At 39.8% G+C, this 12724-nt stretch overlaps 1 protein-coding gene across 2 annotated transcripts; it reads right to left on the bottom strand.

Moving 5' to 3' along the window:
* Nucleotides 1-68: 68 nt before the first annotated feature.
* Nucleotides 69-12318, bottom strand: LOC121615118 (endophilin-A2-like). 2 transcript variants are annotated; one of them, XM_041949305.1, is made up of 9 exons: nucleotides 12154-12318; nucleotides 8667-8735; nucleotides 8264-8480; nucleotides 6216-6349; nucleotides 5805-5963; nucleotides 4387-4490; nucleotides 3813-3946; nucleotides 3606-3662; nucleotides 69-2800 (listed from the first exon to the last, which is right to left on the bottom strand). In XM_041949305.1, exons 1-9 carry the CDS (start codon nucleotides 12196-12198, stop codon nucleotides 2613-2615), a joined length of 1107 nt encoding a protein of 368 aa, XP_041805239.1. In that variant the 5' UTR covers nucleotides 12199-12318; the 3' UTR covers nucleotides 69-2612. The 2 variants fall into 2 exon arrangements, with proteins under 2 accessions (XP_041805239.1, XP_041805240.1); XM_041949306.1 differs by lacking the exon at nucleotides 3606-3662.
* Nucleotides 12319-12724: the final 406 nt, after the last annotated feature.

The following is a 12724-nucleotide window of genomic DNA, read 5'->3' as shown; positions in this document are numbered from 1 at the left end:
GGTCTAAAAAAAATTAAAAAAGATAATCCTGAACATCTGATATTTTGTGCTCATGTGTTGTCCTTTAATTCTATACATTTAAAACCGACTAATACAATTGCAGGCTTGTAATTGTCAGTAAGGACACACTGAGAATCAAATTACCTAATATTTATTTGAAGAAGCAAACAAACAGTATCCATTCCCCTTTACATGGTAACAAAAATATAGCTACAATACACAGACTACATTTAGTACAGAGGTAATCCACATATCCCTAAAGATAATCCAGGATAATCCCACTTTTAGTCTCCCCACAGTGTCACAGTTACAAAAATAAGGCATTGTGGAAGACACAAGAACTGTAATGAAGACACATGCAAAGCGGTTACATTTTAACACAGAAAATTCCATTAACATTGGGCATAATAAAATAAAGCTTTAACAACTGATAATACTTCATTAATATTGCAAAGTGGAGACAGGTATAGGTGTGGATGCAATAGGAGACATCACAGAATGTAGTGTTGCAATCAATGTCAGTCGCAGCATTCGGAGCTGTAACCGCAGTGGCACACAAATAAATTGATCTCAGTCCTTTGTTCCACAACATTATTCATCATCAATATAATGCAAGATCCATAATAGCTCAATCTGAACCCCTGACCCTCCTAACCCCCCTTGAATTCTGTGCTTTTGATTTAGTGTAATGAGGCATGTAAACCCACACCTGAACCACGGTTATTACTGTGCACAGCCAAAACCCCTGACCCCAATACATAACATGAATAACATGCAAACACAACACTTAAGAGGCACATGCTATGATAACAACGAGGAGATTATTCCAGGGATGGACCTGGAGCTCCAGAGGCACCATGGGATTGGGATGGGGCAGAAAATGAGAAAGGGGGTAGGGGTACAGGGGCAGGTGGTGAATAAAGACCAGTGGGGGAGGGAGGGCATAATAGACTGCTGTGCACCCTTCCCTCCTCAAAAGACCTGTCTGTTCCACTCCCAGTTTTAACAGAGATGGGAGGGATGAATTTGGGGGAGGGGGCTAACAAGGGGATCATGACAAGGGGAGAAAGTTGGCATTTTAGTGAACAGCAACAAACCCCTCACGGTTCATAGTCATCTTGTAAGACGCATAATTGAAACTGAAACCGGCTATTGTGTACAGCCCTTCCTCATTATTAGTAAACGCTGTACACAATGGTTTGGAGATTGCATTTCTGTCAGGTCCGGTGCACAGTTTCAGCCTGAAAACTGAGGCAGGTACAAACACACCCAATCACACATCAGATTAATTTCCATGCTCCAGATTACTGGGTAGAGCACTAAAGCCAAGCCTACCCCAGCACTGTGGGGGGAAAACAAATCACAGACTGAAAATTCATTAACACACAGTTGGGTAAAAGCCCACAGATCATTGTGAGTGACACTGCCAGCAGTATCAATAGAGCCTGAGAAAATAGAGGAACTGAGAGATGTACACTTATGGCTTTGGTTTGATGCTGCAAAGTATTTCGCATGGGGGTGAGTCATTTTACATTGTTGTGGGTTGCACTGTGATGGAAACAAATTTCTGCTTTTCTTCTCTAAAATGTGAAGTAAATAAGAATATGTTTGCATGCAATCATCTCAAATACTACAGCATTGTGAGGATCAGGAATTAGTGCAACCTTTCTTTGGCATCAGCTCTAAGAGAAGAGACAACTGTGCAACAATTTGTGTGATAAAGGTAATAAAACTAAGCATATTTATGGATGCCTTCCAGCTCTTTAGACATCAACTATTTAACAGATTTTCTCATCTAAACAAAACTTACCTAATGTTCATAAAACTACCTCACAGTTTCTCCACACTAAAACATAAGACGCGCCACACAACAGGGATTTGGTAAAGACATAACAGAGGCCACGTGACAGTGCCACTCAAACCGATAGCTAAGAATGATCTCAAGTACCACCAGGTGGCAGTGGAGGATAGTCTCACACCTCGATAAAAGACAGCCAGTCCTCCATGTTGACTAACTAGTCTGCATCGACAACAGTACTTAAAGCCCAAAGGCACAGGAGTGAGAACTGGGAGTGTAGAAAACAGCCCTTAGAAGAAAGCATGTGTACACATGCTTGTGTGTCGTACCAATATCAACAATACAATACATGTTCTCTTGTGAATAGAAAATAGGTTAGGAATATTAGAATGAAGGAGTTACACTTCTTAGTGTTTGTTGCTACTGCTGGACATGTCATTACAGATGTCATTCTCTCTTGGTCTTTCTTCATCAGTCCTGGTGATGGAGGTGTAGTGTACAAAGTGCATAGGTGCATAGAGAATGCATGTAAGGACACAGGATATGGTAAATGCGCCCAAACAGTATGCTGCCTATTTTCTGATTGAACTTTCCTTCCACTTTTAAAAACATTCATTAAATCTTAACAAAATCTAACTGAATTTGGAAAAAAGCTATTTACTCAAGATACAAAAAATAGGTCCCTGTCTTGAGACGGCTACCCTTAAGTTACAATAAAGAAAAGATATATTTTGATTACTGAGAGCTGATAATCCTCCATCATCCCCCACTTTTCATCCTCTCCATCCTGCTGCCCCCTCTTGCCTGGCTGTTTTCAGTGTTGCAGTGGCACCACCATTTCAACATAGTTGTTGGGGAAGTATCCTGATTTGCCACGAAGAGTTCCCTCAAACCAGTTCTCATCGATTTGACTGATCAAGGTGATGATGTCGCCCTCGTGGAAGCCCAGCTCTCCCTCGTTCTCAGGCTCAAAGTCATACAGGGCTTTACAACATGGCTCAGCTGCAGAAAGAGACACAAAACAGTAGAGAGACGGAAGAGGAAGAAAAAAACAAATCCTGTCATTTTGTGAAAAATACTTGATTTAACAATTGCCATTCAACAAAATTAGCATATTCTCCTTTAAAATGATTTCATTTGAGGCACTGTGCCACCACTGTGTTTTCCAATAGGACTCTGGAATAAACCATAAAAGGAAAAGTCAATAAAACAAGACATGTTTATGAATTAGTCATCAGTGTGGTAAGGGAGGATCCCTCTGGAGCTCAAGATCAAAATCAATTTACTGACATGTTACATAAATAAGCCATTTCATTGCAGCCATAATGACCATGTTCAAGTTTTAGGCCTAAGACTTTTACATTTAATTTCTCTCATGTCTGTCAAATGACCCATGTGGCATGGAGCGATTTTTCTTGAGGTTCAGAGGCTTCATTGGTCAGTAAACAGGCTGTCAGATATACACAATGCAGCAAAACTATGACTGGCTGACAACTTTGATTACAATACCAGTCACTGATCACTTTAAACAAAGACAGAATGTGGTTTGCTGACGATTCTGTGTATCTGCAGCTTTGGTCAGACAGTAAAATGCAGACTCTGACAAGCCCCGACTTGTTCTGGAAACCTGACAGACTGGACCCAGGAGACCCAACAAACACCATTCAACAGTGTTAGTCAAATACTTCACCATCACAGGAATATGCATACATCTTTCCACCATACAGATGTGCAACAGATTGAGTGAAAGTAGTGAAACTTTCTAGTTCTGTGTAAGTGACACGTTTTCTTCATCTGTCCCACTCACGCCGTCTGCTCTTGATGGAGGCTCTTTGGAAGAATGGAGCTGGATTTTGTGCTGGGGCTGGTTAATGTCGCAGAAGGAAAGACACATCAGTCTTAACGAGATTGACTTGAAAACAAGCCTTCTTGGAAGTAGGCCTTGCACACACATACACACAAACGTTCAAGCACACTCACATGGGTCTCACAAAATGTACAAAAGTGAGTTTACCGGGAGAATAAGCTGGGGGGCTCCCTGCAGCTACGGAGTATCCTCCATTAGAATTTTCTTCCTCCCCATAGTCGAAGGCTGGTCGGGGTTTCGGTGTGTATTCGCGCCTTGGACGAGACTGAGCGTCAGTCACCCTGCAAACAATCAGAATTTAAAAAAGTCACCTCTCTGAGCTCACAAGTAGAGAATGCACCAATACAGACACAGGCTAAACAAAGACATGTATAACATTTTCGTATGAGCTATGTTGCAACAAGTAAATTGTCAAAACAAGACAAATCTTCATTTTATGTAATTCCTAAGTAAAATTGATTTATTATTTCTGTAATAGAGGAAAAACAGAATAAATCAACATTCTCTGAATTATCATATCAAAATTAACCAAAGACAGTTATCTAAATCTATGTCAAGTAAAAAATATGTGATTTATACTCAGCATCAGCTGCTACTTGACATTCTTGCATTTAAATGGGTAAAAGTAAATATGGCGCTGCTGAATCATCCTTCGTCACGATCCAGAGGAAACAGCCTCAACATACAAAAGGTATCTTCCACAAATAGTTCCGGCACTGACCTTTGTCTCAGTTTGTCAGAGAGATCCTCCAGGACCTGCAAGGCCTGTCTGTGGTACTGCACCAGAGACTCCACAAAAGAAGACAGCTGACTCACCTGCTCCACCTACATGTACAGGTACACAAAATCTATTTTAGAGTGAGACCAAACGCAGGAACAGCAGTGGCCCTTCAGAGCATTCTTCATTCTCATTGTTACTTCAGTATTGCGCTCATCACGTTAACATCTCTCAAATAGCTCTGTAACATCACATAATGGTGGGCATGAAAAGGGTAAATGCCAAACAAAACAGGTTTGACAAGCTCACACTACTGCAAGTCACTGTGAAATGTACTGTCCTAAAAGATGCAACTTGTGGATTCCTATCTGAAAAGCTTAAGCAGCAAGCATAATGCATTTCCAAAGCATGTAGAAACAGAGATGCCAGCCAGAATATGTCACTGGGTAGTCTATAGGCACATTAACGAGACTTCTACATTTTTCTGTTTATTTGGCTACCACATTTCATACAGTTTTAATGGTGTTTATGTAGGATGAGAAGGTTTTTCTAATTTTAGTTTGCTTGATTCGTTCTTAAGGGTAAACAAAAACATTCACTGCATTAATAGACCATTACAGAATATTCCAATTCAACTCAATGTACTTCAGCCACGAATACTTTGAATTATATCACAATAATTGCATCAAAATGTATTCACCATATTTTTTCTGTCACTAGACTGAAAACTAATGTTGCTGGACTTGAGATTTTCCCAGCTCCCTCAAAATCTTTAAGACTGAAGTACTGATGTGTCTTGGTACCTCAAAGAAAACTAGACAGGATTATAAAACCTTTGCCTTGTGTGAACTCTACTAATTTATCGAAAAATATATTAAGGTGATGCAGTATTTTCACTATCACTGATAGAATCAGATGGTTCATTTTCTTATATTATATATACTTATATTGTCTTTGACTTTGAATATGTTGACACCTCTTAGCCTACTTTATTGACAAGATGATTAATTGAAAAAAAATAAAAAAAGGTTGTTAGATTAAAGAGTAGCTAAAGTAAATTACTATCAGAGTGCTTGCTGCAAAATATTTGTGCATGGTTTTGTTCTCTTGCAACTGTCAAAAATGAGTTGTTTGATATGTTTATATTTCATCTAGTAAAACAAGGACTCATTGAAGCTCTGAAGAACCAAAAACGAAACATCAGAATAAACTGGAAAAAGGAAAATAATGGCTCTTGATTGAATTCAAGAACTGACACTTGTTCTGCTCCCACACGAGGTAACACAGCAGTCGTCAAAGAGAATTAAACAGAACTGAAACATCTTTATTATAATGCATTTTAGTAACAAAATATGTCCCGCAGGTTTTAATGCGCCATCTGCAATACAAAATGAATCAAGTTTAGTCTACAGGCTACTCACATCTGTTTCCAGCAGGTTGTGCATGGAGCTTTCAGCCAGTTCTTTGGACTCATGGAACTTCTCCAGGGCCTGCCTGATCTCTTCCTCTTGGATTTTACCTTGACGTTTCTTTTTATAATCATAGTCCAGACGGCGGCCCTCAAGCTTCTTCAGGTGGTGCTGAGGGGATAAAGGAGTTGTGATTGTGATGATGACATTTCACAAATGACATTACATGAATAAATATTTTCACTTGTTCATGATAGTTTTGAGACACGTGTGTGGTTTCAACATTTGCACGTTATTCCATTGTTATGCATCTGGACTGGAAATATTTTTTTCCATTCTATTGCAGCTGACACGCAGGCTGCAGAGCTCATTAGTCAATGCCTGGCCCGTACGTGCAGACGCATACTACCTCTTTGATTCTACCTGAATGTCTTTGATATCCTTCTCAGCAACTGCTTGCAGTGGATCAATAAAGTTCTGCTTCACATCAATATCCAGAGAGTCCTTGACCTCGGCCATTCTCTTCATTGACTCACCAAAGTCTACTAGAGCCCCACCTGCAGTGCACACACACACATGCAAAATACCAGCATTAGGGAGCATGGGACATCGTGAGACATTCTAACAATAATCCCCTGCTCGACACTAAGGAAGGTTGTGACATTAAAAATTAAAAGAAGGTTCAGACAGACACTGAACATATACAGTACCATGAAAAAGTATTTGCCCCCTTCACTATTTCTGTGTTTTTTGCATATTTATAACACACAAAGGTTTCAGATCATCAAACCAATTTTAATATCACACAGGGACAACCCAAGGATATATAAAATGCAGTTTCTAAATGATGATTCAATTTATTAAGGCACAAACAAAATCCAAACCTGTCTGGCCCTATGTGAAAAAGTAATTGCCCCCTGAACCTAATAGCGAGTTGTGCCACCTTTGGCAGCAATAACTGAAATCAAGTGTTTGCGATAATTGGTGATGAGTCCTTCACACCGCTGTGGAGGAATTTTGGCCCACTCTTCTTAGCAAAATTGTTTCAACTCTGCCATATTGGAGGGTTTTCTACCATGAACTGCCCGTTTAAGGTCACACCACAGCATCTCAATTGGATTTAAATCCAGACTTTGACTTGGCCACTCCAAAACCTTAATTTTGGTTTTCTTTGAGCCATTCAGAGGTGGACTTGCTGGTGTGTTTAGCATCGTTGTCCTGCTGCATGATCCAAGAGCGCTTGAGTTTGAGGGCACAAACTGATGGCCGGAAGTTCTCCTTCGGGATCTTCTGGTAAACAGCAGAATTCATTTTTCTGTCAATCACAGCAAGTTGTCCTGGTCCCGAGGCAGCAAAGCAGCCCCAGACCATCACACTGCCACCACCATGCTTTACTGTTGGCATCAGTTCTTTTTATCAAATACTGTGCCATTTTTACGCCAGATGTAACGGGCTGCACACCTTCCAAAAAGTTCAATTTTTGACTCATCAGTCCACATAATGTTTCTCCAAAAGTCTTGGGGATCATCAAGATGCTTCTTGGCAAATGTGAGACGAGCCTTTGTGTTCTTTTGTGACAGCAGTGGTTTTCGCCTGGGAACTCTCCCATGGATGCCATTTTTGGCCAGTGTCTTTCTTATAGTGGAGTCCTGAACACTGACCTTAACTGAGGCCAGAGAGGCCTGCAGTTCTTTGGATGTTTTTCTAGGTTCTTTTGTGACCTCCTGGATGAGTTGTCGTCGCACTCTTGGAGTAATCTTAGTTGGTCGACCACTCCTGGGAAGGTTTACCACTGTTCCCAGTTTTCTCCATTTGTGGATAATGGCTCTGACAGTGGCTCGCTGGAGCCCCAGAGCCTAGGAAATGGCTTTGTAACCTTTTCCAGACTGATAGATTTCAGTCACTTTTTTTTTTCTCATTTCTTCTTGAATTTCTTTGGAGCGTGGCATGATGCGTTTGTTCTTGAGATTTTGTAGCCTACTTCACTTTGTCTAACAGATTCTATTTAAGTGATTTCTTGATTCAACAAAGGTGGTGGCAATCAGGTTTGGGTGTGGCCTGTGAAATTGAACTCAGCTTTCCCAAAACTATGGTTAGTCACAGTTACTTTGTGATTTAACAAGGGGGGGCAATTACTTTTTCACATAGGGTCAGATAGGTTTGTATTTTTTCCCCCCTTGGTAAACAAAATCATCATTTAGAAACTGCATTTTATATATCCTTGGGCTGTCTCTGTGTGATATTAAAATTGGTTTGATGAACTGAAACCTTTGCGAGTGATAAATATGCAAAAAACACAGAAATCAGGAAGGGGGCAAATACTTTTTCACAGCACTGTACACTCACACACAACACGCACACACTCAGCCTACCATAATTTGCTCCAAGTGTCATCTCTTTTAATGGTTTCCAAACATACATATCTCTTCAATCCAGTATCTTATCCTCTAACTGTTCAACACTGTTCTTACCAAAGTTGGTGTCCTCGCCCATATCCCGTCCATACTTTGTCATGCACTCTCCCAGGAGGCCCTCAGGCTGGGGGTAGCCTGGACTCTTCACCTGCCCACGGATTTTGGACACTGTGTTGAGCATGGAAAGCTTAGCCCTTGATGCCGGATTGGGCTGGAGGTACTCTGATGTTTTATTAATGACATCCACCACTGCTTTGCTGGTCACATCTGCTCTCTGGTGGCACAGGGTAGGAGGAGACAATAATTAATACATGTGTGCATATGCTGAGTTGTATTTTGATTAAAGTGTTTAAGTGAGTGAAGAAAAGTTGGCTAACATTTAACTTTTAGTAAACAAAAAGAACAAATTGTTGTTCCACATGTTTGGTGTAGGCATTTTCTGAACATTTATGTATGTTACCCTCTCGAGGTCCTTGAAGTCTTCATCTAGTTTGGTTCCCTCTGCACCTCCAACTTTCTCACTCACCATCTGTGAACACAGACCAATTGGACCAAAGTTTTTCCACTTGTCTCTCATGAATGACTGCTCACAGGATTCCACATTTTTTTTGCTCCGTGACTAACCTGACAATCCACACATGGTCATAAAAGAAAATAAAAGATTGATTGAGTCCTGTATATTGAGAAAAAAACTGTATTGTGATCATCTGGAGCTGATGGGGATCAGAGGTTTGCTCAACGACACTTCAGCGGGGTGAGAACCTGCTGTCAAACAGACTTGAACCAGACGTTCACAATCACACTGTTGTGTTTCCAAACTTAAATGGATATTAAATATCTTCCACAATTTTCTTTTTTTCCAGGCCTGGTTAACACAATTCTCAATTTCCAAGACATGTCCATGTTTTCCGTAAGTGGAGGAATTTCCTCAAGTCTGCATGAGGGAGTGAGTTCTGAAAACTGGACTATACTCTCTACTGAAAGCCACTGTTCCATAAGGAATTGTACTCAGGGCTTTCCTTTTTTCCATCAAGTCAGCACACACACTGCAGTTTCCTATACTAGAGCCACTGCATGGATACTTTTACTAAACACACAGGCTAACTTCATCGTGCGCTCACTCACTAATTCACATCCTCACACATGCCACATACATTTTCAATCTCTTATCCAGGGCAACAAACTCCAAAATCTGTTGCAGTTGGCTGACAGGCCAAACAGAGACTCATTGTGTGTTTTCTCATTTGGTTCAACTGGGTGCAGCTGTCTGCACCACACTGCACATAAAACTCTATGACCAGATGGATCAATCAATCACTCTAGTTTATGTAATACTCAAGTCTGGAAAGGCTATTTTGTGTAAAACACTCAGAGGCTCTGAAAATACCCAAAGCACTGATTGGCAACTGGTTCATGGGATATAAACTCAGCCACATATGTTTGCCTGAAGTCTAATAGACACCATTTTAATTGCAATTAATGGATCTCTTAGTACCAGATGTGAAGTTGTGGCAAGTACATACACACATTTTCAGCACCCCATCTGGCTTCATAATTGCCATCACAAGTTATTTCTCCTCCTTGAGTAATAAATCTACCCATCGCAATCTGACTATGGTATGTAATTTATCTAAAAAAACTTGAGTTTTAGTTGTATTTACATGATATTGACCATTAAATCATTAATACCTTTTGTTACTTAAAATTGTTGAGAGCTAAATCTATATAAGTAAAATAAATAAGGGGTTAAAAGATTCATAAGCAGATTTGATACAGGATTGGTAAAGACTTGTTGTGAAGGTGGAGTTGATGGTCTTGCCTAGACAAGAAGAGTTTGTGGTTTGAGTTTTGTTGATCAATGTCAAAAGCAAGATACATAACAAGATGTGTACTAAAATGAAACTGAGGCTTCACAAAATGAAGCACCATGCGCACAATGTCAGCTATATATGTTTTCTTAGCAACTTAGCTCACAATTACTCAGTTCAATCATTGATTGAATGAAGTATATTTTATGACGGTATGATGTGGACCTTGTTAGGCAACTATCTTACAGAACTGATTACCCTCCTCCACCCTTTCTTTCTTTTCATAGCGTGAATGGTTGTACCTTGAATATAGGACACTATAATAATATATAGGAAGTTAAAAGCTATACTGTATGTCCCCATAGTTGAGGCTTACATAATGACAGCTGGCCCATATGACTATACTGTGGCGTTGGCAATCCAAATGCACTGTCTAAGTTTTGCAGAAGTTTATATGGAATAAATAGACTTCTGTGCATTCACTCCTGATTTGTTATTATTTGTATGTATTGTCAATGTACTGACTTATGTCTACTGGGTTACTTAAGGTGGTTTGGCCAGAGTATCCACATAACTAGGATTCCATGACACACCCACTGAGAAAGGAGTCATCATTTGCATATTCCATGTTAGGCCAAAGCAAGTACCTGTATCAAGTTGGGTGTCATCAAAACATAGGCCACCAGTTTTGCAGGCCATGTCTTGTTGAGCTTCACGTTTATGGTGGCAGATCCAACTTTTAACTGCTTGAGTCAACAGTAATATTTATTTCCTAGGAAGGATGAGTGCTACTTAAATGCTGGAATCACAAGACAAACCTGGCTCAGTAAACCCAAGATTTTCAAAAGCAATAAATGCAGGGCTGTGATACTGATGCACAGGCTGCTGCGAATGTCTGTACACAATCCTGCAGTCAAACAAAAGACTGGCTTCAGTGTTAACATGTGCTTTGAGTTTAAAAAAGAAAGAGTGTAAAAAAAAAAAAAAGACTTATATTCCAAACTGTATGCAATGAAAACAGTTTGTCCACAGAGAAAAAAAATACAGTATGGAAGTGATAGTCTATATGATACTAAATATCAGTGCCTGCTTGACATTATAGGGCCTTTCAATGTTAGACATAAATAACTGATTTCAGACCAAGACTTTTTAAAAATCAGAATCTAGAGGTGTGAAAATAAACTAATTTACATACAAACAAACATACATCTTGAATGTGGCTCGAGCAAAGTTGGAGATGCTTACAGGTAAGTTTAGTTCATAGCTGTAAATATAGATAGCAGCGGATAATTAATTACACCTGAGAGATGACAGATTCTCTGAATCATCACGCAAACGTGAAGTGTGATTTGAACTAGCGTTATGGCATCACCAGAACAGATTGGCCAGTTTGTCTTAACACCATGTGTAATCCACCATGTTAGTTAACAAAAATGAACATCACTTTTGCACGAGGGTATTAGCTAACACTAGAGTGATGAATATCCATACCCCTTGATTACAATAACAACAAAACACAACGAAAGCAAGCACCAACAATCACGTACAACATCTAAATCAAACCAGAACGTGTCCTTTAAAAGGCCTGTTTCCTGGGTCTGACATACACTTCGGCAAATTAAGGTTAATTTAACATTAGTTTAAAAAAAAAATCAAACTGCGTCCTTTGGCTGCAAACAACAACGTTAACTTATCTAAGCTAAGGGACAGTAAGTGGTCAAAAAGCAAAGTCTAACCTTAGTGTTATTTAATGTAGGCTAAAGTTAATTAACTTGGCTTAAAGCGACTAACTACATGACTAAACTTAAATTGCTAACGTTAACTCTCTAGATTAGCGTTAGCTAATTTGACGTTACGGGTTAACGTTGACGTTACCTGTGAGCCACAACACATCAGACAGTATGCGTTTAGTAACAGTATAGCTAGTCGTACAGTTCTCAACAAGTTAAAATGTTTCATATAACTTGACTACGTTAGTATTAAACCAAGAACGCGTTTTATCGTTGCCAATAACGTTTTCTACTCCAGTTGACCGGCTAGCTTGACGCTAGCGTAAACTCGCAAAAAAGTAACGATAGTGTTAGCTAAGTTAGCTAGCTAGGCTACCGGCTAATGTTTGAAAAACAGTCGCCCGTTTACCTGACTTGCTTTGTAAAATTGCTTCTTAAATCCTGCGACCGACATCTTGAACCGTCAGTGTTGCCACCTGGACTAGGATGGGGAAAATGTGTTTTAAAACAGTTGCTGTGGGTTTGCGGTGTACAATACAGACAGCACCCGGACTACGTCTCTAACTTTGCGCCGTAGATGTAAAACTTGCTAGGCAACCACAATTTCCTGGCCTCAGCTTCATGTGGGAGGCTCCGTCCTGCAGGATAAAGTGGGTCAAAAAACAGCACGCGCACGCACACACAAACACGCTAACACAGACATGCTGCTGCCTACTTTTAGTTTATGGTAAACCAATGGCAAAATATCATTTGAAAAATATAGAATTCTTTATTTATCTGAACTATTTTCAGTTCACATAGGGCTGCAGCAAATGGTCATTTTCAACACTGATTAATTTGCCACTTATTTTCTCAGTCAATTAATCATTTATTTCATGAAGTGTCAGAAATTGATTTAAAAACAAACACCCATCACTGTTTCATAGAGCGAAAGGTGAAGTCTGAACTCAAGGTCCTCTGTCTGAGCAAAAGAAAGAACT

The sequence above is a fragment of the Chelmon rostratus genome, chromosome 12, assembly GCF_017976325.1.
Source record: "Chelmon rostratus isolate fCheRos1 chromosome 12, fCheRos1.pri, whole genome shotgun sequence".
Classification (NCBI taxonomy): domain Eukaryota; kingdom Metazoa; phylum Chordata; class Actinopteri; order Chaetodontiformes; family Chaetodontidae; genus Chelmon; species Chelmon rostratus.
This window is presented reverse-complemented; position numbering and strand designations above follow the sequence as displayed.